Source organism: Microtus ochrogaster, unplaced genomic scaffold (genome assembly GCF_000317375.1).
Source record: "Microtus ochrogaster isolate Prairie Vole_2 unplaced genomic scaffold, MicOch1.0 UNK66, whole genome shotgun sequence".
NCBI classification, from domain to species: domain Eukaryota; kingdom Metazoa; phylum Chordata; class Mammalia; order Rodentia; family Cricetidae; genus Microtus; species Microtus ochrogaster.
In genome coordinates, this window is record NW_004949164.1 from 1,911,486 (window position 1) to 1,934,362 (window position 22,877).

The 22,877-nt window shown below is 44.1% G+C and overlaps 2 protein-coding genes and 3 non-coding genes across 6 annotated transcripts; 2 read left to right on the forward strand and 3 right to left on the reverse strand.

Moving 5' to 3' along the window:
* Window positions 1-3,184: 3,184 nt before the first annotated feature.
* LOC106144417 (histone H2A type 1-H) lies at window positions 3,185-4,917 on the reverse strand. Of its 2 annotated transcripts, none has more exons than XM_013354737.2 (2): window positions 4,554-4,917; window positions 3,185-3,410 (listed from the first exon to the last, which is right to left on the reverse strand). In XM_013354737.2, exons 1-2 carry the CDS (start codon window positions 4,915-4,917, stop codon window positions 3,235-3,237), a joined length of 540 nt encoding a protein of 179 aa, XP_013210191.2. In that variant the 3' UTR covers window positions 3,185-3,234. The 2 variants fall into 2 exon arrangements, with proteins under 2 accessions (XP_013210191.2, XP_026633241.1); XM_026777440.1 differs by lacking the exon at window positions 3,185-3,410 and having other exon boundaries at window positions 4,497-4,731; window positions 4,837-4,917.
* A 296-nt stretch (window positions 4,918-5,213) lies between these two features.
* On the forward strand, window positions 5,214-5,615 carry LOC102002165 (histone H2B type 1-F/J/L-like). Its single transcript, XM_005369902.2, has one exon. The coding sequence runs from the start codon at window positions 5,214-5,216 to the stop codon at window positions 5,592-5,594; it is 381 nt and encodes a 126-aa protein (XP_005369959.1). The 3' UTR covers window positions 5,595-5,615.
* Window positions 5,616-12,827: 7,212 nt separating this feature from the next.
* Trnal-uaa lies at window positions 12,828-12,910 on the reverse strand. Its single transcript has one exon. It is a non-coding gene; the product is annotated as a tRNA-Leu (tRNA).
* A 5,810-nt stretch (window positions 12,911-18,720) lies between these two features.
* On the reverse strand, window positions 18,721-18,794 carry Trnai-aau. The gene has a single exon. It is a non-coding gene; the product is annotated as a tRNA-Ile (tRNA).
* Window positions 18,795-19,287: 493 nt separating this feature from the next.
* On the forward strand, window positions 19,288-19,361 carry Trnat-agu. The gene has a single exon. It is a non-coding gene; the product is annotated as a tRNA-Thr (tRNA).
* Window positions 19,362-22,877: the final 3,516 nt, after the last annotated feature.

Sequence of the window (22,877 nt, forward strand, 5' to 3'; positions counted from 1 at the left end):
GTGTGTGTGTGTGTGTGTGTGTGTGTGTGTGTGTGTGTGTTGCCCCAGCTCAACGGAGACCCTAGAGGGGAAGTGAGAATGGGATGGGACAAGAGACATAAGAGACGGAGACAAGACAGATTCTTATCAAGTCTCATTTATTTAAGGGAATAATCCAGGTAAATATAAGGTAAGGGAAAGGAGGAAATTCTCCTTGTGTATATGGGTAACTAAGCCAACTTACTAGGCAACCTAACCATGGTCAGGCAGAAAGTTCCTAACTGTAACATGCAGAAAAGTCAGAATGTTCAGAACACGGGAAAAATGGAGCAATGACTCCTTGCAGAGTTAGTATTTGACAGATCAGAACAGTAGGAGAAGCCAAGCGCTGTAACAGGGTGGGCAAAACTGATCCAGGGAGCAGGAAGTCTCCCAAAGGGTGTGTGTATGTGTGTTTTCCTTCTTTGGGTTTTGCTGGTGTGAGATTATCTATTGACTGTGTTTTTCTGGGTGTAGTTAACTTCCTTGGATTGGAACCCTTTCTTCTGTAGGGCTGGATTTGTACAGAGACACTATTAAATTTTGACTTTATCATGAAATATCTTGTTTTCTCCATCTATGGTGATTAAAAATTTTGCTCTATGGTTGTCTGGTCTGGTATCTGTGGTCACTTAGAGTATACAACACATCTGTCTAGGCCCTCTGGCTTTGAGAGTCTCTATTGAGAATTCAGGTCTAATTCGAACAGGTCTGTCTTTATATGTTATTTGGCCTTTTTCTTCTTTCAGTTTTTAATATTCTTTGTCTTGTGTTTCGTGTTTCAATTATTATGTGGCAACAAGACCTTGTTTTCTGGTTCAATCTATTTGGTGTTCTAGAAGCTTCTTGTACCTTTGTAGGGATGTAATTCTTTAGATTAGGAAAATTTTCTTCTATGGCTTTGTTAAAAATATTTTCTAGGTCTTTGCGCTGGGAATCTTCTTCTTTTATTTCTATTATTCTTAGGTTAGGTCTTTTCATACTATTCCAGGTTTCCTGAATGTTTTATATAAGAAATTTTCTTTGACTGGTGTATTTCTTCTAGTGTGTCTTCAATCTCAGATTATCAATTTCATCTCTTGTCTTCTGTTGGTGATGCTAGCATCTTTAGTTTCTGTTCACTTACCTAGAATTTGCTTTTCCAGAATTCCCTCAGTTTGTGTTTTCTTTATTGCTTCTTTTCCATTTTTAGGTAGGTCTTAAACAGTTTTATTCATTTCCTTCAACCATTTTTTTTCTTGATTTTCTTGACATTCTTTAAGGGATTTAATGATTTCCTTCAATATTTTTGATTGTCTTTGTCTCAATTTCCTTAAGTTATTTATTCATTTCTTCTTTAAGGACCTCTGTCATCTCCATAAAGTTGGTTTTAAGGTCATTGTCTTTTGCTTCAGCTGTGTTGGAATATTCAGGGCTTTGCTTAGTTGGATGGCTGAGCTCTGGTGGTGACATGTTGCCCTGATTGTTGTTGATTGTATTCTTTTACTGGCATTAGATTAAACATGTGCATTTGGAGTGATTACTGGTTTGGGTGTTGATTTCTGGATTTGTATTTGTTGGATGAGTGTTTTCTTCCTTGGTTTCTCTTTGTTCTGTCATCTTCTGGCTAGAGTGATCTGTGCTTGAGTAGAGGGTCTCTGCCCAAGCTGGGTGACCTTCTGATGGCTGGATGACCTCTGGTCCAGCAGGGCATTTCAGCCCAAATTGGGACTGGAGTTGTGGCTAGAGATTGACTTGGTTTTCAGGGAGCATGCCAGGCTCAGGTGGGGTAGGAGGCTTTCACCAGAGGTGTGGGTCAGGATATAGTGACAAGGAGGTAAGGGACGTTTTGGCTATGCTGGTTGACCACGAGTGGGTTGGAAGGCGGTCCTACCTATGTAGGTGGAGGCTGCTTGTCTGTTTCCAGACTTCCCATAACCGAAATAATCACACAGAAACTTTATGAATTACAACACTGCTTAGCCTATTAGCTTAAGATTCTTATTAACTAACTCTTACATCTTAAATTAACCCATTCCTATTATTTTATATTTTACCACGAGTCTGGTGGTTTACTAGTAAGGTTCTGGCTGGTGGTAGTCTCATGTCTTTCTCCTTAGGTGGCTGCATGGTGTCTCACTGACTCCACCTACTTTCTCCTCTAGCTCTGCTTGGCTTTACTCTACTAAACCATTGGCCGAAACAGTTTCTTTAATAAGCAATGGTAATAAAGCATACTTATAGCTTACAGAGGGGAATCCCACATCATACCTAGTGTCAGGATACCAGCCTGGCCTCTGGTGGTGTATGAGGTTTCTGCCAGGTAAACATTCTTACTTATGAGTTTATTCTGGTGAACTTCCTGTTGTGATTTGCCCCTTTCTATACACAACAGTTTTCACAATTGTATGAGTATTTACACACTGAGTATGTCTTCTGTAAAATGAGGAAGAAATGTAATGGGTGTGGTCGTTTGGGAAACTCCAAAGATAATTGAGATACAACTAATATTTTAATAGTTCCATTATTTCAAAATGTGGTTTTTGACTGTGAAAGGAAGAGAAAAAAGAAATAGTTGTTATATCACGGGCCTGGAGGGTTAAGAGTTAACCTTAAGTGGTTAAGAGCATATACCAATACCTGAGCAGTTCCCAGTACCCATCAGGGGCTCATAACCTCCTGTACCCTGTGTTTAGGAATCTTATACCCCTTTCTTGTTTCCATGGACACCTGCGTATAGATACACATGAATAAAAATAGTAAAGACATGCACAACCAGACTCAGCTAATAGAAAATAAAAATAATCTTATATTTCTGTTTGTTACATCCATTTAATGTTTCATTATATCAGAAAATAAGCATTAGTAATTTCTAAATTCTTTTTCTTTGTTTGGCTTAAGACTGTTATTTAGCCATCAGCTAACCGCGATTACCACAGCAACGGGAGGCACTCACTGTGACTCAAGGACACAGTGGGCAGCGGACTGTACATCACAGCCCACAAGAGCTGGATGAGCTCCCGACAATGCTGCAGCCCTTCAGGGAGACAGGTGGTTGGCCCTGAAAAGGGCCTTTGGAAAGCTGAACATGAACTAAAACAGCTTAACCTCCGAAGCCGTAGAGGGTGCGGCCCTGGCGCTTGAGCGCGTAGACAACGTCCATGGCCGTGACGGTCTTACGCTTGGCGTGCTCCGTGTAGGTGACCGCGTCGCGGATCACGTTCTCCAGGAACACCTTCAGCACCCCGCGGGTCTCCTCGTAGATGAGGCCGGAGATGCGCTTGACTCCTCCGCGCCGGGCCAGGCGGCGGATGGCGGGCTTGGTGATGCCCTGGATGTTGTCGCGCAGGACCTTGCGGTGGCGCTTGGCGCCGCCTTTGCCCAGGCCTTTCCCGCCCTTGCCGCGACCAGACATTGCTAACTCAGAGGAACAAAACCCGTCTGACTGCCTGCCTTAGCCACCAGGTCTCTCTTATAGGGAATGTGCGGACCGGAGTGAAAACAGGAAGCGCAGTGGCGGGAACTATCCGTGTCTGGGGGAGGGGCCCTCAGCGTCAATTTAACGCTACAGATTATAGACGGAAAGGAAGCTAATCCCACTATCTTTTAATATTTTTCTTTAGTATTATTTGTATAGGACCAACCATCTTTACTTAATTCACACGTATCAAACAACCGAAGAGTCAGGCGCGAAGTCAATGTTTGCGAGTTTTTAAAGAGCTTTTGACCATTTTCTTTCCATGTGATCCCTGACGTGTCGGTATAAAACACAATTTATTATAAAATATACCAGAGGCGCCAGGCGGTGGTGGCGCAAGCCTTCAATCCCAGCTCTCGGGAGGCAGAGGCAGGCGGATCTGGCTAGCTTGGTCAGCCCTGGCTACACAGAGAACCCCGATCTCGAAAAACAAACAAACCAAGATTTTTTTAGCCCCGTGTGCTTTTATCCCAGCACTCCGGAGGCAGGGGCAGGCGGATGTCTTAGCTCGAGGCCACGGCGAGGTCAGGGACAGGGATACAACACAAAAACCCAGTCTCGGAAGGCAATTTAAAAAAAAAAAAAATCCACAGGTTCAAAATTTAAAACTTAAAAGTGGCCACCTGAGTTGCTACCACGAGATTGTCAACACTTATAATATTCTTTAGCCTTCATAGTTGAAATAGATGTTAATTCGTGAGGCATCTAACGCTAAATTCCAGATGGGAAGCTGCCAGGGAAAAACTAGATGGACTAAAGCTCAATTTGGTGCTTTGCCTGTTTTGGAAGTGATCCGCCTGGCCCTGCCTGTAGCGTGCTGAGAAAAGGCGTGCAGCATCAACGCCCGGCCTTTTAAACATAGGCCCACAAATACCGACGCACCTTTCCAGGGACAGAAATCGCAAACACGTTAAGAGAAACATCACCAGGAACCTTGCGTATGGAAGTGTCACTGTTAAGAAAATGTTCAGCGCTTTAAGAGACATTGTAGATGGCTCTGAAAAGAGCCTTTGGGTCTGAAGTTTCTCAAAGTTCGGATGGTTGTCAAATTACTTCCCCTTGGCCTTGTGGTGGCTCTCGGTCTTCTTGGGCAGCAGCACCGCCTGGATGTTGGGCAGGACGCCGCCCTGCGCGATCGTCACGCGGCCCAGCAGCTTGTTGAGCTCCTCGTCGTTGCGGATGGCCAGCTGCAGGTGGCGCGGGATGATGCGCGTCTTCTTGTTGTCGCGGGCCGCATTGCCCGCCAGCTCCAGGATCTCAGCCGTCAGGTACTCCAGCACGGCCGCCAGGTACACCGGGGCTCCGGCGCCCACCCGCTCCGCGTAGTTGCCCTTGCGAAGGAGACGGTGCACGCGGCCCACGGGGAACTGCAGGCCGGCCCGGGAGGAGCGGGTCTTGGCCTTGGCGCGAGCCTTGCCGCCCTGCTTGCCGCGTCCTGACATCTCGAAAATACAACAGCTGTTAGCAACTGTACATGCGAAAGTCGCAAGAGCTTGGGCCTTATAGTTTTCTCTGGGCGCGAAAAAGAAGCCTTCCGATTGGCTGCCTTTTTCTTTTCATTTAGACCAATGGGAAGCATTTGTGTCATCGCCTATTTCTACTGGGCCATAGTACAGATGACGTCACCCAAATATTGCCCAATTAAAAGTGTGCTTTTCTAATCCTCATTTGAATAACGCCTTATAAAAACGGAGGCCCCGACCCACTCGCCGTTACAGTTCTGCTAGACTGTGTCGCCATGCCTGAGCCAGTGAAGTCCGCGCCCGCCCCGAAGAAGGGCTCCAAGAAGGCCGTGACCAAGGCCCAGAAGAAGGACGGCAAGAAGCGCAAGCGCAGCCGCAAGGAGAGCTACTCGGTGTACGTGTACAAGGTGCTGAAGCAGGTCCACCCCGACACCGGCATCTCCTCCAAGGCCATGGGCATCATGAACTCGTTCGTCAACGACATCTTCGAGCGCATCGCGGTCGAGGCTTCGCGCCTGGCGCATTACAACAAGCGCTCGACCATCACGTCCCGGGAGATCCAGACGGCCGTGCGCCTGCTGCTGCCCGGGGAGCTGGCCAAGCACGCCGTGTCCGAGGGCACCAAGGCCGTCACCAAGTACACCAGCTCCAAGTGAGCGCGCACATCTCGCTCTTAACCCAAAGGCTCTTTTCAGAGCCACCTACGCTTTCAAAAGAAAGTTGTTGCACTCGCGTCTTTTGTCGCGGACGTGGGGACGTTTTAAGTTCTTTTTCCTTTAACGTCCAGCCTGTTCTGTGAGACCCCGTGGGTTTGCTGGCAGCAAGTGTCTACAAGGTTCCTGCCCAGACGCTTTGCCTCGTATACTTTTACAAAAAGTGAAGGAAAACGAAGAATAAGGCAAAGGTGGCAGGTAAGTTCCTGGGCGTCCGTTAGTTACTGGACCTAAGTTGAAAACTTGTGGAGTGTACGCTAGCGAGTAAGGCTACTGCGGTCTTTTTCCTTAAAGGGTGTGTTATTGGGGCAAGGGAATCTTGTGCCGTCAGAGGGGGCATCAAAATGAACACGTGAGCACTAAATATTGACCTTTGACCAGGAATACTGTACGCGAGTGGGTTCCCAAATTGATAATCTATATTTCCAGAGTAAGAAGATGCCTTATGTAGGCTCACAAACCAAGAAAAAGATCTATAGAGATAGTTTTTGCTTGTTAGCAAGATGCAGTATAAATTCAGAACAAGAACAAAGAAACCTTACAACTTGGGCTGGCTTAGGAATGGAAAGACTAGCTTTTGGACCCCAGCTTTATTACCCAGTGGGGGTCCGTCTGTAGAGTGAATACCCCCTTAGCACATCACACACCTGGAAAGAATTGGAGAAATCACCGGGTTTTTGGTTAATGACCAATAAGTTAACATCTCACTTTCTCCCAATTAACGACTTTTCAAGATGTTAAAGCACATTTTTTAATGTTTTTCTTGCTACCACCAAAGCCGCCCATATTTCCTAAACAATTTGCTATGTGGTAGACATATTGCTTTCCATATCTACTGTTCACCTAGTAAGTTTGGTAGGATAGAAATGGGAAATCATGAATAAGCCTCCCTGACCATTATTGGCTATTGCTGGTGGCCTGTACGTTGTAAGAAAAAAAAAAAAAAGAATCTTAGAAACTTCGAAGGAGAATTTAGTAATGTCTGTTGGAGTTAAGTATGTATGTATGTATGTATTTATGTATCCTTCATACTCTGAAAAAAGAAGAAAATATGTAAATATGTAAATGTTTCTTTGGGGTGGCTTTTTGTTTTTGTTTTGCTTTTCTTTGTTTTTCCTTTTAGCAGCATAGTTTGTAATTCAAACGACCAAAAGCAATCAGATGCACAGCAAATTGCAATACAGCATTCTGTTTGGTGGGAAAACAGGTACCTTAGCACAAAATTAGGCTAGATCACGATTTTTAAAATCCTTTATATTCACCATGTCATCTCATTTTCTGTTTGTTTTTTAGGACAGGGTTTCTCTGTGTAATCGTGGCTGTCCTGGAACTTTCTTGCTCTGTAGATAGGCTGGCCTCAAACTAAAGACATGCACCTGCCTCTGCCTCCCGGTTGCTGGGATTCAAGGTGTGTGCCTATACTCTAGATTACAAGATACGTGTGCTCAGTGACATCAAGAAATTGCCCAAGTTTACACAACTAATAAATAGAAACTCCTTTAAAAAACAGTCTCCAGATTCAGAATATACTGATTAAGTGATGAGTGTCTCCAAGATACAAGACAGTATAAAGCAGGTAGTCGCACTGGGTGCCTGTGTATGTTTGTAGGGATGTAAACCGCTCTGGAAGTGATAGAGGGTGCTTCTGGCAAGAAAGGAAGGGGAAAGGCCCTTTGCAGCCACCTACCTCCCAGGCATCGGTTTGAGACTTAGGAATTATCAGTGTGTCTGCTTCCCCTAAAACAAACAGCTTGATTAAAAGTTGATAATACTCTTTATGTAGATGTGGGCACTTCTTTTGCTAAGAATGGAGACCTCCAGTAAGGAGGCAATCCTGTTTTACAACCAAGCCTGAAGCCAGGATAGGAGGAAGTGAGATCTAATGGAAGATGTGGTAAAAGGGGAGGAATAATATCCCCTTAAGGAGATAGGTATCACTGACAGCCCTCCCTCGAAAGGCTCACTGGATAAACCAGTCTGTCCACTGGAGTTCTAGCCTTCCCTTTCCTGGCAGGAATCAAAATCCCAGTTCTCCTTGCCCTGACACTGGGAGTATTCTGTCTCTTTAGTGAGATCCTCCATCTCACTCCTGCGGACTTGCACTGGTGAGCCTTTCCACTGTCTTTGCTTTGTCTCCCCTACCTCTACCTTCTCCTAGAGGTACCTACTGTGCTGTTCACTGTCTCAAAAGTCAATAAAATTTCCTAGAGTTCCTTTCTGGGTCAACTTAAAATTCTTTATATGTGAGATCAAGAACCTGCACAAGGAACCCTAAGTTCCCTTCTGACATAACAACACTAAATAAATTTTTTTCTTCTCCTTCCCCACCCCCTCTTTTTGAGACAGTTTTTTTGTAATGTAGCTTGCATTCTTGGGAGCAGAGCAAGGACCTAAAATCCGACCTTATCATTTCTGCTATCTGTCATAGTGATGTTTCCTTCAGCATCCATTTTCACAAGCAATATGTAACAATCCAATATACCAAGCAGAGTTTCTTAGGATGTTCGTGTCTGAGAAATACATCAGTGATACCAAAACCTACAAGAAATAATAGTGAAGAAGCTGGAGAGACTCAGCAGGTAAGAGCACCTGCTACTTTTCACAAGGGCCCTCCTTTGGTTTCCAGCACCCATGTCAGGTGTCGCACAATCACCGGTAAGTCCATTCAACACCCACTTCTGACCTAGGGCACACATTCACTCAGATACACACAAAATAAAATAAAATGGAAAAAGCCAATAATCAGCTGTACCAAGAAGGCTTTAGTAGGATGTTGTATCTGAGGAATATAAGGAAAATTCTAAAACCTAAAAGAAATTCCAGTGAAAAAAGCTGATTACTAAGGAACATTTTCATAATTCTGTAATATGTGTATAACTTGACTCAACCATAGTGAATTCCTGAATACACTGCAGATTCTGTTTCTTTATAAAAATCTGTGTGGCTTTGGAGTCTGTCCTGGAACTCGCTCTGTAGACCAGGCTGGTCTCGAACTCACAGAGATCCGCCTGCCTCTGCCTCCTGAGTGCTGGGATTAAAGGCGTGCGCCAAAACCCTGTCTCGAAAAACCAAAAAAAAAAAAAAAAAAAATGAAGACTACATGCCAGGGAAGTGCTCAGCTCCAGGTAGGACATCTCTCTTGCACACATAACTAGGACTCAATGACCACCAGTGAGGAGGGGCAGGAAGTAACGGTTTGGCCATTTTAAAACAAACACACAAAAAGAATACTACAGGGTGTATATTGAGATATTTTCTTAGGCCAAATCATAATCCTATGCTTAATTAAAAAAAGAAAAAAAAAACCTTCATTCCACTCTTGCAGACCCAGGGTCCACAATATTGAAACAGGCTTCAACTGGGGAGCTATGTAACAAATTATTAAATAATCCCATCAGGAGTCTATAGCTTCTGAAGTTCAATGATCCACGGAGGGGACGGGCAGGAGTGAGAGGGTGGTGGATCAGTGCTATCTGGCAACACAGAGTGAATATTTAGATATAATTACTGTGTGGGGCTTTCTTCTGGTTACTATTACATGTCAATCTAAAACTTGATGGTTTAAATCCAGCATGTATCATAATCCTGGATTATCTTGTATCATAATCTGAGATTAGCATGTATCATAACCCTGGATTTTCTTGTATCATAATTCCGGACAACTTTGTATCATAATCCCGGATTCTGGGGTCAGTGATTAGGACAGAACACAGCTGGAATCTGGGAGATTTGCAGACTCAGGTGGAAAGAGGCTTGAGATTTGCCCACGCACATATGGCGACTGGTGTTGACAGTGTACTCCGATGCTCAGAAGGACAACCCACAGCTACAAAGACCTCCTACACAGAGTCACATCTGCCATCTGATAGCTCACATTAGGAAAAATGAGTTCCCAGGACATCCAGTTTGCAGGTGTGAAGCTTCATGTTAGAATAAAATGTCATGTGTCCTGCCCTGCATGAGAGGATGCTTCAGTGGAAGGCACAGGCGACCAAGGATTTCACTGTCGAACAGGATTCCCCAGAACACTTGACAAAACGTTCGCCAAAGAAGGAAGGGCCCCAGGATCATTCCGCTTAGCAGAATTGTCCTTGACACTGTAGGACTTCAGCCTCTTGATCTTTTTGCATAAAATGTCAATTTTATGCTCCCTAGACACAAAACACCTGCCTCCAGAGGGCGGTAGAGCTTCATTGAAAATGACCTTTAACATCTGCAGTCAGCGGTATCTCAGGGATGTATCGTCAACACCTGCCTCGAGAGGGCAGTAGAGCTTCATTGAATATGATCTTTAATATCTGCAGTCAGAGATATCTCAGGGATGAGTTGTTTCCCCAGGAAAATCTCTGGGGAACCTGCTGGCCCCGGGGTGTAATGGTTAGTGGTCGAGCTTTGGATCCAGAGATCTGAGTTCATGTCTTGGTGGGATCATTTAGGTTTTCATTATTGAGTAATGTTATTTATGGAAACTTACTTACCCCCTACACCCGCCCACCACACACTTTCACAAGCAGCGTTAGTTTTATCTGTCCATAGAAATGCGAGCTTACGTGTCCAAGCAGGCCCGCAGTCAGAGATAAATACTGCAGGGAGCCTCCTCGATTGCTGGAAACCTTGCTTTGGTGCTGAGTGAGGAAGAGCACATTCCCGGTGTCTCCTTGTTCCTGGAAAAGAATACTCATGTGCATTTTAAAGATATGCCTATTTTCCCCCCTGTTTTAGAAAGAATGTTTACATTATTTCCCCTAGGAGGGGGGAACAGTATCTGAGTATTGATAACTATCTAATGAGAAAGCAACACACTCTGAGAAAAATACGCGCTCTCCTCCCAGACTCTACACTGTAAGGCGCAGACGGATCAGCAGTTGGTGGGCAGGCCACTGTGTCCAGTCACAGCTGCAGGTTTCTAGGGCTGTCTCTCGGATTTCAGTTAGGGAGAGCTCCGCGGTTACGATTGTTCGCCACTTTCAGAAACAAGCCACGCCCACTCCCTGAGGCCCCCTCCCTCCCCGCAGCTGAAGATCGCTATGAATGTGCCACAACCCAAAAATCACAAACTTACTTAAAACTTAGTGAGATCTCTTTGTTTTTTATAAGCCTATTGCAGGACTGCATGGTTCCGTAGTGGGAACTCTGTAGACTGCAGCATCCTGATACAATGTCAAAGACTGGACCCAGCTGACAGGTCTTTCCCCGAGTTTGTTTTAATAGTCGTTCTCATCGAGAACTCCTTCCATTCCCCAAATATTAACTCTGGCCTCCCAGTCTTTCTCACTGGGATCCGTACCGGTTTCCCTTTATCTGGGCTTGGGTATCCATCCCATCTGTTTCCCCTTCTCACACTGCCTCAAAGTCTAATGCTTGTCTCTTAGCTCGTCTTTCCCTGAGTGGCTCGCAGCAGGAGGCTAAGACCACCTCTGGATGTTATATGATTTTGCTTGTCTGCTTTGATCACCCGAGAACCTAAGATTGCTGATGTCTGTTTGGTTGGAAGTCATTCTGCTTCTTTCTTCCCAGTTTCCTTTGTCCCTTGCCTTTGCCTCTCCGCAAGTGCAGGTCCACTCACAGAACACATGTTGGAAGATCTCCACAGATAGGAAGGTCTCCCTGCAGGTGAATTCCAACCATGACTGTGTCAAAGGTGGAACCGAGGCTCTATACTTTCCTAGTTTTGTTTAAAGACTCACCTGTGGGAAGAAAGGCTCCTCTCAGCCCATCCCCCGCCCCCTCGCCCCAGCTCCCATTCTTGGGCACCTTCCTGGAAGTCTACTCTTCGCTGTAGAAGGCTCTACCCTGGCAGGAGCCAAACCTCTGGAAGACACTAACCATCTGTGATTAAAATGAAGTTTGTGGGGGGTGTTTGTGGTTTTTAGCCGTGCACCCAGTCAGCAAGGGCGGAGGACACCTGTTTCCTTCTTCGAGGTACAGGACAGGGCCTCTGAAATAGCTCTTCCCCTTCTGGTCAATAAGTGTCCCTGTGTGCTCGCTCTCAGCAGGAGTTTGAGGGTGGTCCTGGAGACAACAGCAGTACACACTCTGAGGACCCCAGAAAGGCTGCTGAGGTCCCAGACGCCAAATCCAACGGTGGTACACTTTTGATCACCTACCCCGCAGCATCAAGGATACTTACTGGCTTTGAACTGAATTAGTGTGTTCCCTCTGGCTGGTTACGTCCAAAGAAGGATTCAGAGCTTTCCCCATGAATCTGAATCCCACCCGTCTTTTCTTAAAGATCTTTTCCTTTGTCTCCAACAGGGCTTAGCAGTTGCCTTGAAGGAAAAACCAAAACGGAACCCAGCTGATTTCAGTTTCATTTGTTTGCTGAGGAGCGCGTTATCCACTAGAGGTGGCAAAATGCTGGGAGCTTGCCTCAGTGACCTGGGAGGCCAGGCCGTCCCTAAATCAGGGAAATTCAGTATCTGTTCAAGCCCCTGTCGCCAGACAGGCATCTACACCACCTCAGCTTCTCAGAGAAAAGCTGGTCAAATGCTGGGAGACATGCTGAAAGGCGGACTTCAGACAACGCAACTGGCCTCTCTAAATGCCTGCGTTAACTGAAGACCAGCCACATGCTTCATCTTTGCCCACCCCAACAAGCGCCGATTCAGAACCAGTATCCAATAGCCCCTAGAAAGCACTATTGCTTCTTCCACTATAAACAGTTACCCTAGTTAAAGGGATATAGGTCCCTCTGAGGAAGGATGGGAGAAAGGCTAACAGTAAGACTGTCATTGGATATTTTAGCAAGAGCCCATCAGGGAGACCCAGCATTTTCTTCGTTTAGGGAATTCTGGGTCTGCAAACTGCGGAGAACCAGAGCTTATTTCTGTAAGAACAAAAAGTACAAAAGTACAAAGGCTCAGCTAATCCTCTTAGAATGTTAAAAATTCAGGCAAGCCAATAATGGCGGCTAGGTATCCCTCACTTTGGAAACCTGTGGGAGGACTGTGGTTGAAAATCATGCACAGGCGACAGCCTGTGGCAAAACGTGAAGGTGGAGCCGCTATGTCCGATGCTTGAGAGCTGGGGACGAGCTGAATCGGAAGCGAGACCTGCCCGAACTAAGGGGGAGGGCTTGTTGCAAAAATAAGTAAATAAACACAAAATAAATAACACTTATTTATGGGTTAGGTGTGCTTCAAAATTACTAGAGAGCACACGAACCACACCTAGTCCTACTGGGAGTGGGGTTCGAACCCACGCAGGCATCCGCCCATTGGATCTTAAGTCCAACGCCTTAACCACTCGGCCATCCCAGTGTCAAGGTAGTCTCCAGCTAAACATATTTCTCTACTAAAATCGATACACCTGTGCTGAATTGTTTTTCCTGTAGACTTTTGTTGGAACAGGATGACGGTGAATTTTTTTACTGTGCCTCAAGAAATCGCTCTTCAGGGTTGGGGGAACGGTTGGGGGAAGGGGAGGGAAATGGGAGGAGGGGAGGAGGTGGAAATTTTTAATAAAAATTTTAATAATAAAAAAAAAGAAATCGCTCTTCATGATCACCTCTAACATTCTAGAAAAATCTTTATTTTTCCTTGATTTCCAAAGAAAAGTCACTGGTGGCGGGGAAGAGTCTGGAAACCTCCTGCTCCACAGGCTTGGGGTTACAGGAGTGTACAACCACACGCTAAGTACACCAAGGTTGACCTCAGAGTCACAGAGATCTCCCTGCCTTTGCCACTCTAATAATGCTGGCACAAGAATGCGCCAGCAGGCCTTAATCAAACCCAGGGCTTGAGCGAGCTAGGCAAGGCGTATGTTGGGTGGTCTAAAATTTGAGGTTTTCCTGCCTCCAGATGCTAGCTAGGATTGTAGGTGTGCCACTATGATGATGGTGTCGGTCGTTGTTTGCTGGCTTGTTTGTTTGTTTTCGTGATGCATTTGCTTTATGTTGGGGGCCAGTCACTTTCATCTTAAATAGCTCGAAATTCAAATTTGGAAGAATGTTCTTTGAAGATTCCTTACCCAAGGAACTGAACTCAAGAAATCTCTTCTGTTGATGTTGTTTGGATCACGTCACCCTAGTACCAAGTCCCAGTAAAGGAGGCTGAGAGCATTTTCCATGTGACACTGAGAAAACTGTAGGGTCTGATGGGCAGAGATGAAACGGATAACATAAGGGCGATCCCCTCATGTTTCAGTAACTTAAAAAATAAAGTCTGAGTTTGGGCAAGAAATTATGAGGGTCAAATTTGAACCAAACTAAGACCACCCCTCTCATGCCTTCTCCATGACCCCAAGTTCCCAAAATGAGTTGAACTTCACCCTGGGTATGACTGACGAGGGTAATGTCACATGACTAATGACAGCTACTAACCACACGCCTCAACCACGCTTGATGTATTTTTAACTACTTGAATCTTCAATTCTGTACTTCCCATTCAATCAAACGTCAGCTACCGCAAGACCCTCTGACAAGGAAGACTGTGCCCCATTTGTGGTTTTCCCTATATAAACCCTAACCTGTAAATGCTCAGGGCGGCTCTCCTCCTCTCATTGCTGGACAGTGGACTAAGCCCAGACCTGCAATCAATAACCCCTTTTGTGTTTGCATCAGATAACGGCTCTGTGGTGGTCTTGTTTGGGGGTCTCATGACACGGGCACAACAGAATTTTATAATATACTGTATTATCATAGACCATAGCTTGTGGAAGCCTTGTGGTATAGCTGGTTAAAGTACCTTTCTGGTAAATGGAAGAACCGGGGTTTGTGTGCCAATACCACATTTTCCTTTCTCTGCAAGTTTTAGGCAAATTCTTATCACTGGAGGTAACTGAGATTTGTGCCTAATGAAACAGCTTGGCCATCAGTCTTCATGGCTTAGACACTTAGAAGCGGTAATGGTCAGGACTAGCTAGCGACCCTCGTGAGTGACTCGGGCATAGTGCAGAGGGTGGAGGTGAATTTGCATTTGGCTCACAAGAAATTATCAGCATTTATGCCGGAGACCTCCCACCTAGAGAATGAAAAATGATTAGTGAAGAAACACAGAACCAACCAACCCAAACAAACAAAAGATAGACGGCAAAGAGAAACCTAAAACGTGTCAGATTGTCTCTTAGATAAGAAATTAAAAGGGTGGGGGAAAAGAGGTGAACCCTGTAATAAACTTTTAAAAATCCTATTTAGTGAATGTGTGCATGCGTGTGTTTGTACGTGTATGTGTGTGAAAGTGTACAATAGCACGCAGGCAGCAGTCAAAGCACAATGGGGCTATTTGTTTTCATTTGAAGAGTGTCTTTTTTTTTGCATTTTGCAAATGCCTCCTCTCACTCGTCCATAATATTGCTGCACTAGCTGTTAGGCAGATGGGAACACAGCCTCGCTTATCTTTGAACTTAAATCTTTCTTCTTTCCTTTGACAGGGTTTCGTTCTGCAGTTCGGGTGGCCTGGAAATTACATGTGGACCATCCTGCACCAGAACTCAGAGCGATTAAAGTGTGTGCGACTGCCTTGTCGGATTTGTGAGACTGTGTCTCCTCGGCCGACACCACAACAGAAAACTAATGAGTGTTTTGTTTATTGAAACAGACAACAGAATGCAAAGATGGAAACATTGTGGTTAGCATTTGGGTTGCACAGGGTAGGTTGCTAAGGACCGTACAGAGTGGGCTGAGCACCTCTAGGACCTCCAACCATCTAGACCTTTCTGTCCTGGTTCCTCTGCTTCTGAGGGGTCCCAACACTCCCTCTCACTACCTGGAAGTTGATCGATTATTTTATTTTATATTAATATAAATACACATTTTCTATGTGTCATAAACACAACTTATATAATTGAGTACAGTACACATTTGGTCGTAGATATTATCCTCATCCTAACATACAATGCAACACCAGCTATCCGTGCGCTGAAGGCTCATTTCCAGCGCACGTCTGAGTACCAGACACGCAGCGCTGGTGGGAAACATGATTCCTTGCTCTACCTGACTTTCTGCTAAAGAGGGAGGGTCTACACGGACGGAGTTTCTGTGGGGTTTTGTTTGTTTGTTTTGTCCTGTTCACCAGAATGACCTTGAACTCAAAGAGATCTACCAGCCTCTAGGATTAAAGGCCTGTGCCACCACGGACCAGCCTGGATTGTCTTTTCAGAGAGAAACTCATTCAAGGAAGAAAAATGAAAATTTAAATTAGGCTCATCCTCCTCTAGAAATCATAAAGCCATCCACACCCCTACCGCTTCACCCTAATGAACTGATCTTTGTCATCTGATTAGTGAGAAACAAAACCAATACGAAGTAAAAACGTGCATATCGATATAAGCTAGATAACTTACCGCAATTGTGACCCAGCCCACAGAAGAAGCAAGAGGTGACTGCCTCGCTAAATAAGGTACCAAGCCACATGGCTAACATAGACAAGAATAATGGGCTAATATAAGTTATATGAATTAATAAGAAGTCTGAGCTACTAGGCCAATCAGTAGGAAAAAAAAAAGATAGACAACTCACAAAACTTACAATTAGCACATTGGAGTCAATGGCATATTTGCAATTTACAGACTAGCAGCTCAATCCCAAGCAAGAGCTGACAACGTTTCAATTCTAGTTTAATACCAACCAGACAATGTCTCAGCCCAAAAGCTATCCATCGTGGAAGGCGGGCCCTCTTCTGTATGTGTTGGGGGATGGGGAGAGGGGGCTACTGCTTCTGTTCTATTCGACTCTGCAATTAATTGGATGAAACCCAGTTCTATTCAGAAGGATTATCTCCTTTGCTCTGCGTAAATGTTAAATTTGTCTAAGGAGGAAAAGCCATGGTGATGTTTAGCCAACTCTGTGGATATCTAGCTCATTGTCCTGCCAAGAAGACACGTCATACTAACATACAAGAGTTTGCTGAAGAAGAAAAAAAAAACCACAAGATTTAAAAATAAAAAGAGGGCTGGAGAGATGCTTACTGATGCTCTTGGTCCCACATTTAATTCCCAGACCCCACAGGGTGACACACACTGTTTGTCACTGCAGTCTCTGGGGACATGATGCCCTCCCTCTTTTGACCATTTGAGCTCTTGCAGCACATGGTTCACATACGGACACCGAGGGACACAGACATACAGAAGTAAAAATAAAACAGATATTGTAAAGAAGAAAAGCCAGTGGTGGCTCATGCCAGCAGCATTGGGGACACTGAGGCAGGACTTCAAGACTACACAGCAAAACCCTGCTTCCTTCTCCACAAAGGGGGAAAGATCTAGACAGAGGATGAAGATATATATTTTCCTAACACAAGGCAAGAAAGCAATGGAATTTTCTTCATGTTTTCAATTAGTTTTGCACTCGAAATCCATTCCCATGGTTCCACAGTGCAGCGTTTGCCCCTTCTCTTATCTCCTCAGTTTTCCTTACCACGCTTTCCACTTGTTTTGGTTGGGGATGGTGGTGCTTAGTTTTGTTTACTTTTAAATCAGGGTCTTGTTAGATACTCCAGGCTATCCTCTAACTCTCAGCAATCCTCCTGCCTTGGCCTCTCCTGTGTTGGAATTCTAGGCATGCAGCAACACATTTGGCTCGCCCTCAACCCTCTGTACCGGGTATAATATAACTGGCCTCAGGAAAGCTAATCAAGAGCACAGGCAGGCGGGTCTCTGTGAGTCTGAGGCTGATCTACAAGGGCTAGTTCCAGGACAAGCTCTAAAATAATAAATAAATAAATAAATAAATAAATAAATAAATAAATAGCTAGAGAAACCCTGTCTCGAAAAACCAATTTAAAAAGAAAAAGAAAACACACACACATAGGATAATCTGCCAGCTGAGCTGCATCCTAAACCAAGAAGAAACTCGGGGGAAGAAAGAAATTTTGTCCTATTCTAACATAATAGTTCCAGGGCAGAACTCAAGAGCTGGGATTGCAGGCATTTGCCCCAGGGCTGGGTTCTATGTAGTGCTAGGGATGGAGCTTCTTGCAAGTCTACTACCAACTGAACTTGTAACCCAGGCTGTCCTTAAGCTCACAGTGGTCCTCCTATCTCAGCGTCTCAAAAGCTGACATCACAGTTCTGAGCCACCATGCCTGGTTTATGTTATTGTCTTCATTGAGCTCCCAGACTTCAAATTACTAGCCCTTCTTCCAATATCTGTATCAGGTACCTCCCTGCTGGGAAGTCCCCTAACATCTCTGGATTGACTCAAAAGGTAATCCTTAGAATATCTCCAAAGATGTTCCTCTTCCTGGTCTCCATCAGCCATTCTAACTTGTCTATCGCTCCCCAAAGTCTAGCTATTTTCCAAGAAAGTTGATACCATGTTTCCAAAATCCTACCTAGGTCAAGTTTTCCCAGACTGCTCCATGTCAAAGTTTCTGTATCATCCAGCGTCCTTAACTCATTCAGCAGATAAATATCTTCAATACAGTCTATGTTGCTACAATGAATGGATTTTTTCCAAGTATCTCATGCCTGTCACCATAGGAGTGAGTCTTCTAATGAGGTTGCCCAGTGTCTGGAGCTGGTTCAGGCCTACCTGATACTCCATCATCCCAGGGAAATTTATCCTCTCAGACTCAAATATTTGGGGTTTTTTTTTTCCCTATGATAAAACACCGTGACTAAAAGCAACTTGGGGGAGGAAAGGGTTTGTTCTCATCATGGTTGAGAAAAGTCAGATCTGGAACTAGAAGAAAAACCCATAGAGGAATTCTGTTTTCTGGCTCACTTCAATTCTTCATACTCAGCCAACTTTCTTACAGACTAGGGCCACCTGGCCACCGGGACCTCAATATTTGGAGCTGTTAAGGAGGATAGCGTTTTAGAACCACGAAGAACAGACCTAGCAAGGTCGAGGTCCAGTGGAAGTGAGGAAAGGCCAGGTGCCCATAATTAGGGCTGTGAAGGACTTAGAAGCTTATATACATCAGGAGAAAATTGCAGCTGATGAAGGACCGAGAAAGAGCTCAGGGAGCAGGTTTAGCAGTTGCTAGGATACCCAAGGGCCACTGATCAAAAGCACAAAAGTGGTGTGGTGGAAACACAGGATGTCTCCAAGACAAGTTTCAGACAAACCTCTTCGAGTACAGGAAGATTTCGGAACCAAATAGAGTAGTACAAAATCTACAGCTTATGCTGGCCCGTACGGGGATCGAACCCGCGACCTTGGCGTTATTAGCACCACGCTCTAACCAACTGAGCTAACCGGCCACTGCTAAAAACGTCTTCTTCTTTCTTACCTACAAAGATCTCAAACAGCATCTTTTTTTTTTTCCTTGATGTTTGGGGATCAAAATAAGTGATCGTACTGATTTGTTTGTTCCAGATTTGGCCTCAAGGAAACGCTTGGGATCCTTTGTTTTTGCTTTCCCTTAAACCAGATAAACCGAGTCTCCTAACGGGTTTTCTTCCCTGTGCTTCTGCAGCGCCTACAGATGCGACTCACACCCGCAACCACACACTCATATGCGGTTCCGAGGCAGCGATGTTTGAAACGAGATTTCCTTTGACTTCAGCCTTTGTCAACGGGAGGTCGTTGCTTTAGTCCAGATTTTAGAGAAACCATTTAAGGGAAAGTTCTTTTTTGGTTGTGACTGGTGTTTCTGATCTTTTTCATTTCCAAGCCAATTTCCAGGGTTGTTGAACCTTACTAATGTATGACATCCTATTCAAATAATACATTACTACATGACTTCTCAGCTCTGGCTCCGTGGCTTAGCCGGTTAAAGCGCCTGTCTAGTAAACAGGAGATCCTGGGTTCAAATCCCAGCGGGGCCTTTTTCTTCCTTTTCCCACCGAATATTCTCGCTGATTGACTTGTGGTCAATCACATCCTATGAAGTGGAGCACAATCCAGCCTTTTAAACTCTTCTGAGAAACTGAACAGCCTCGCATTGGTAGATGGAGATGTGAAATGGAGCAATTCAGGAAAAGCTTTCGAATAATTCCTGAGGACAGGACAGAATTTTGTTTCTGAGATCATGGGACTAGAGATGCATAGTCGGTCTAGACTAGCTGAAGCTTGTTCCTTTTCACTACACACTGTTTGAGAAGTAATGATAATTTATGAACTTTAAACACGTGGGGAGTGATGACGCACGCCTGCAATTCTAGTATTTCGGACTTTGAAAGCGAAAGGTCAGGTTTCTGATACATAACACGGCCTTACTTTTTCTTTCTTTCTTTTTTTAATTGATAATTAGTAACAAAACATAAGTATTTAACACCTAAGAACTGATTATAGGTAATTGAAAAAAATCATTCTGAACTTGATGTCTTCAGATTTTTTCGTAGAATAGCTGAAAAAGACACTGAACCCTGAATCATTAAGCCATCCATGTTTTATTTTCTGTTTCTTTTCCTACTTTTTATATTCTAAGGTATATTTTAAGATTATGTTAGACTCTGTAAAAGCCTAATCTCCCTTCCTTAATAAGGTTCATAGAATTCTATAAGCAGAGAATTGGATTCCATGAAGGTTCTTCCCCTGCCTGCCTGTAAAGAATGGTCTAATGAGTGACTAGTGGGGTTTTGTTTCTTTGTTTGCTTGCTTTTTTGAGTTGAACATGAAATATTGTGCAGTGTGATAGATTGACAGTGTAAAGGACCCCTTAGGTTGGAAAAATACTTCAGAGACAGAAAGCTTGCGTGTTTGCCCAAGGCCCTGTGGTAGACTGCCCTTACTACAAAACTAAATAAAGTAAACATGAAAATAACCACACTGCAGAAAGTGGTTTCCAAACACAGTGTTGTCCAGACCAGCTACAGTCCAGTGTTCTTTTGGTCAGCTATAGTGCTTTCTTTTATGTCTAACATGGAGGCCAAGTCTACAGTTCCACTTAAGGAACTCGGGCAGAGAGAATAAATACGAAGAATAAATCTGGGAAGAGAAGATCAAGGAATGAGAAAGAGGAGAAGAGGAAGACTTCAGGGGCCAGCCACCTAGGTACACGGCAAGCCACAGAGAAAGAAGTAAAGAAAGACATACAGAAATAGAGTAAAATAAAAGTTCAGAGACGAAAGGTTAATGGGATAATTTAAATTAAGGGAAGCTGGTCAAGAAACAAGCCAAGCTAAGGCTGGGCATTCGTAAGAAATAATAAGCCTCTGTGTGTATTTATTTGGGATCTGGGTGGCAGCCACCCCAAAGAGTAAAGAGTAAAAAAACAACCAACTACATTACAACAATGCAACAAACAACCAACAACTGCCAATGTCACTTATAATCAATCACTCCTGACTTACAGCAGCAGTAACTAAGGAGTGATTGATTACACATTGATAATTACCCTGCCCAAGGTCAGAGAGATTGTAGAATTTGGAGCCCATGTTTGCATCAATGCGCATAAGCCAGACGTTTTGGGTTCCTGGAGGTTGAAGGATCTATGATGGGACCTGGTAGTAAGAGGATGAAAGTGAATGAAGGTGACTACAAATCACAGGCAAAGAAACCCAGAATCCAGAGACTCTAAGAAGGAAGCCAAGTCTAGTGTCAAGGGCCTGTAATATCAGATACTCAGGCGACTGAGGCAGAAGGATTCTAAATTCAAGGCTACCCAGAGGACTGGGGAAATAGTACAGTGGTAAGTGCTTTCCTATCATACAGGAAACCCTAGGCAAGAATACAGGGACCAGAGTAACTAAAGTGAGCTCACGTAAACATTGTGCGCCCTTGAAGGAAATAGGGAAGGCCTACTTCAAGATAAATTTCAAAATGCTTAGGCTATATAGTTATTGTGTGTTAATACTGCCTCTGGTTTACCACAGCAGTTACTTCCCAAAAATGTTACTTACAGATGGATTGAAAGAGTATTTGAGTCAGGGGGTGGTGGTGCAGGTCTTTAATCCCAACACTCTGGAAGCAGAGGTGGTGACTGAGTTAGAGTCCAGGCTAGTCTACAGAGAAGATTCCAGGACACCCAGAGCTACACAGAGAAACCCTGTCTCAAAAAAAAAAAAAATATTGGGAATGTGGCAGTGTGGTTTACATATGTATACCACATTACAAGTCTATTGGAGATCCTAAGTGATTTCCTTTTGTGGCATTTGGAGCAAAAGCAGTATATACTACTGAGGGAGGTTGTGTCCTGACAAAAACAAGCTTTCACCTAGCAAGAGTTAAATATTTTACAACTGGGACTGGAGCAATGGCTCAGCCATAAAGAGTACCCAGGTTCAGTACGCAGGTTCAGTTCCCAGGTTCAGTTCCCAGCATTCACATAGTGGCTCAAAACCACCCATTACTCCAGTTCCAGGGAAGCCAGCACCCTCTTCTGACATCTGTTGGCTCTGCATACATATGGTGCATCGCTATGCTCATACACATAAAATAAATACTGTTTTATGAGATCTAATTGGTCTTAATAATAAAAACCCAGAGCCAGATATCAGAGTAAACACTGAAAGATGAGAGAGACAAAGGAGCAAGCTACAGCCAACTCTTACCTTCATGACACCTCAGCCGAAAAAAAGCTGCACTCCTGTCTCCTGTCTTATATTCTTCTCTTTGCCCAGCCATATCACTTCCTGTCTGTCTGCACAGATCTCCAGACCTCTATGGTTAAGTAGTGGCAAGCTCTGCTCTCTGATCTTCAGGCAAGCTTTATTTGTTAGAACACAAACAAAATACCACCACAAAAATACATCTAATAAAAATGAATTTTTAAAAATATTTTTTACTCTCATTTTAGCTTGTTTTCCTTTTTTGTTTTTAAATAATTTTTTTTTTCATTTCAGTTTCTTAACACTTCTCCAGAAGCGGCATTAAGAAAGTCTAGCAGGGCAAGTGTGGTGGTACCTACCTTTAGACCCAAACACTAAGGAGGCAGAGGCAGGTGGATCTCTGAGTTTGAGGCCAGCCTGGTCTACAGAGAAAGTTCCAATACAGCTAGGACTGCACAGAAAAAGCCAATCTTGAAAAGCCGAAAAGAAAAAGAGAAAAACCAGCCTAGCAGTGAAATATAAACTTATTTCAAGAGTAGCTGGTGAGTATTTTTTTTAATATTGAAGTATTAAATTTCTTAGTTCAGTGAAACTATAACAAATGCTAACATTATTACAGAAGAACAGAAAAAAATTAGGATGAAGAAAAAAAAATCAACGTCCAGATGAAAGAGTTAAATATGGACATGAGCAACATAGACACCTACAAAAACCAAAAGTTCAAGACTGCTCCTAGGACTCAAGAAACTGCTGTGGCAGCCGGGCGATGGTGGCGCACGTCTTTAATCCCAGCACTCGGGAGGCAGAGGCAGGCGGATCTCTGTGAGTTCGAGACCAGCCTGGTCTACAAGA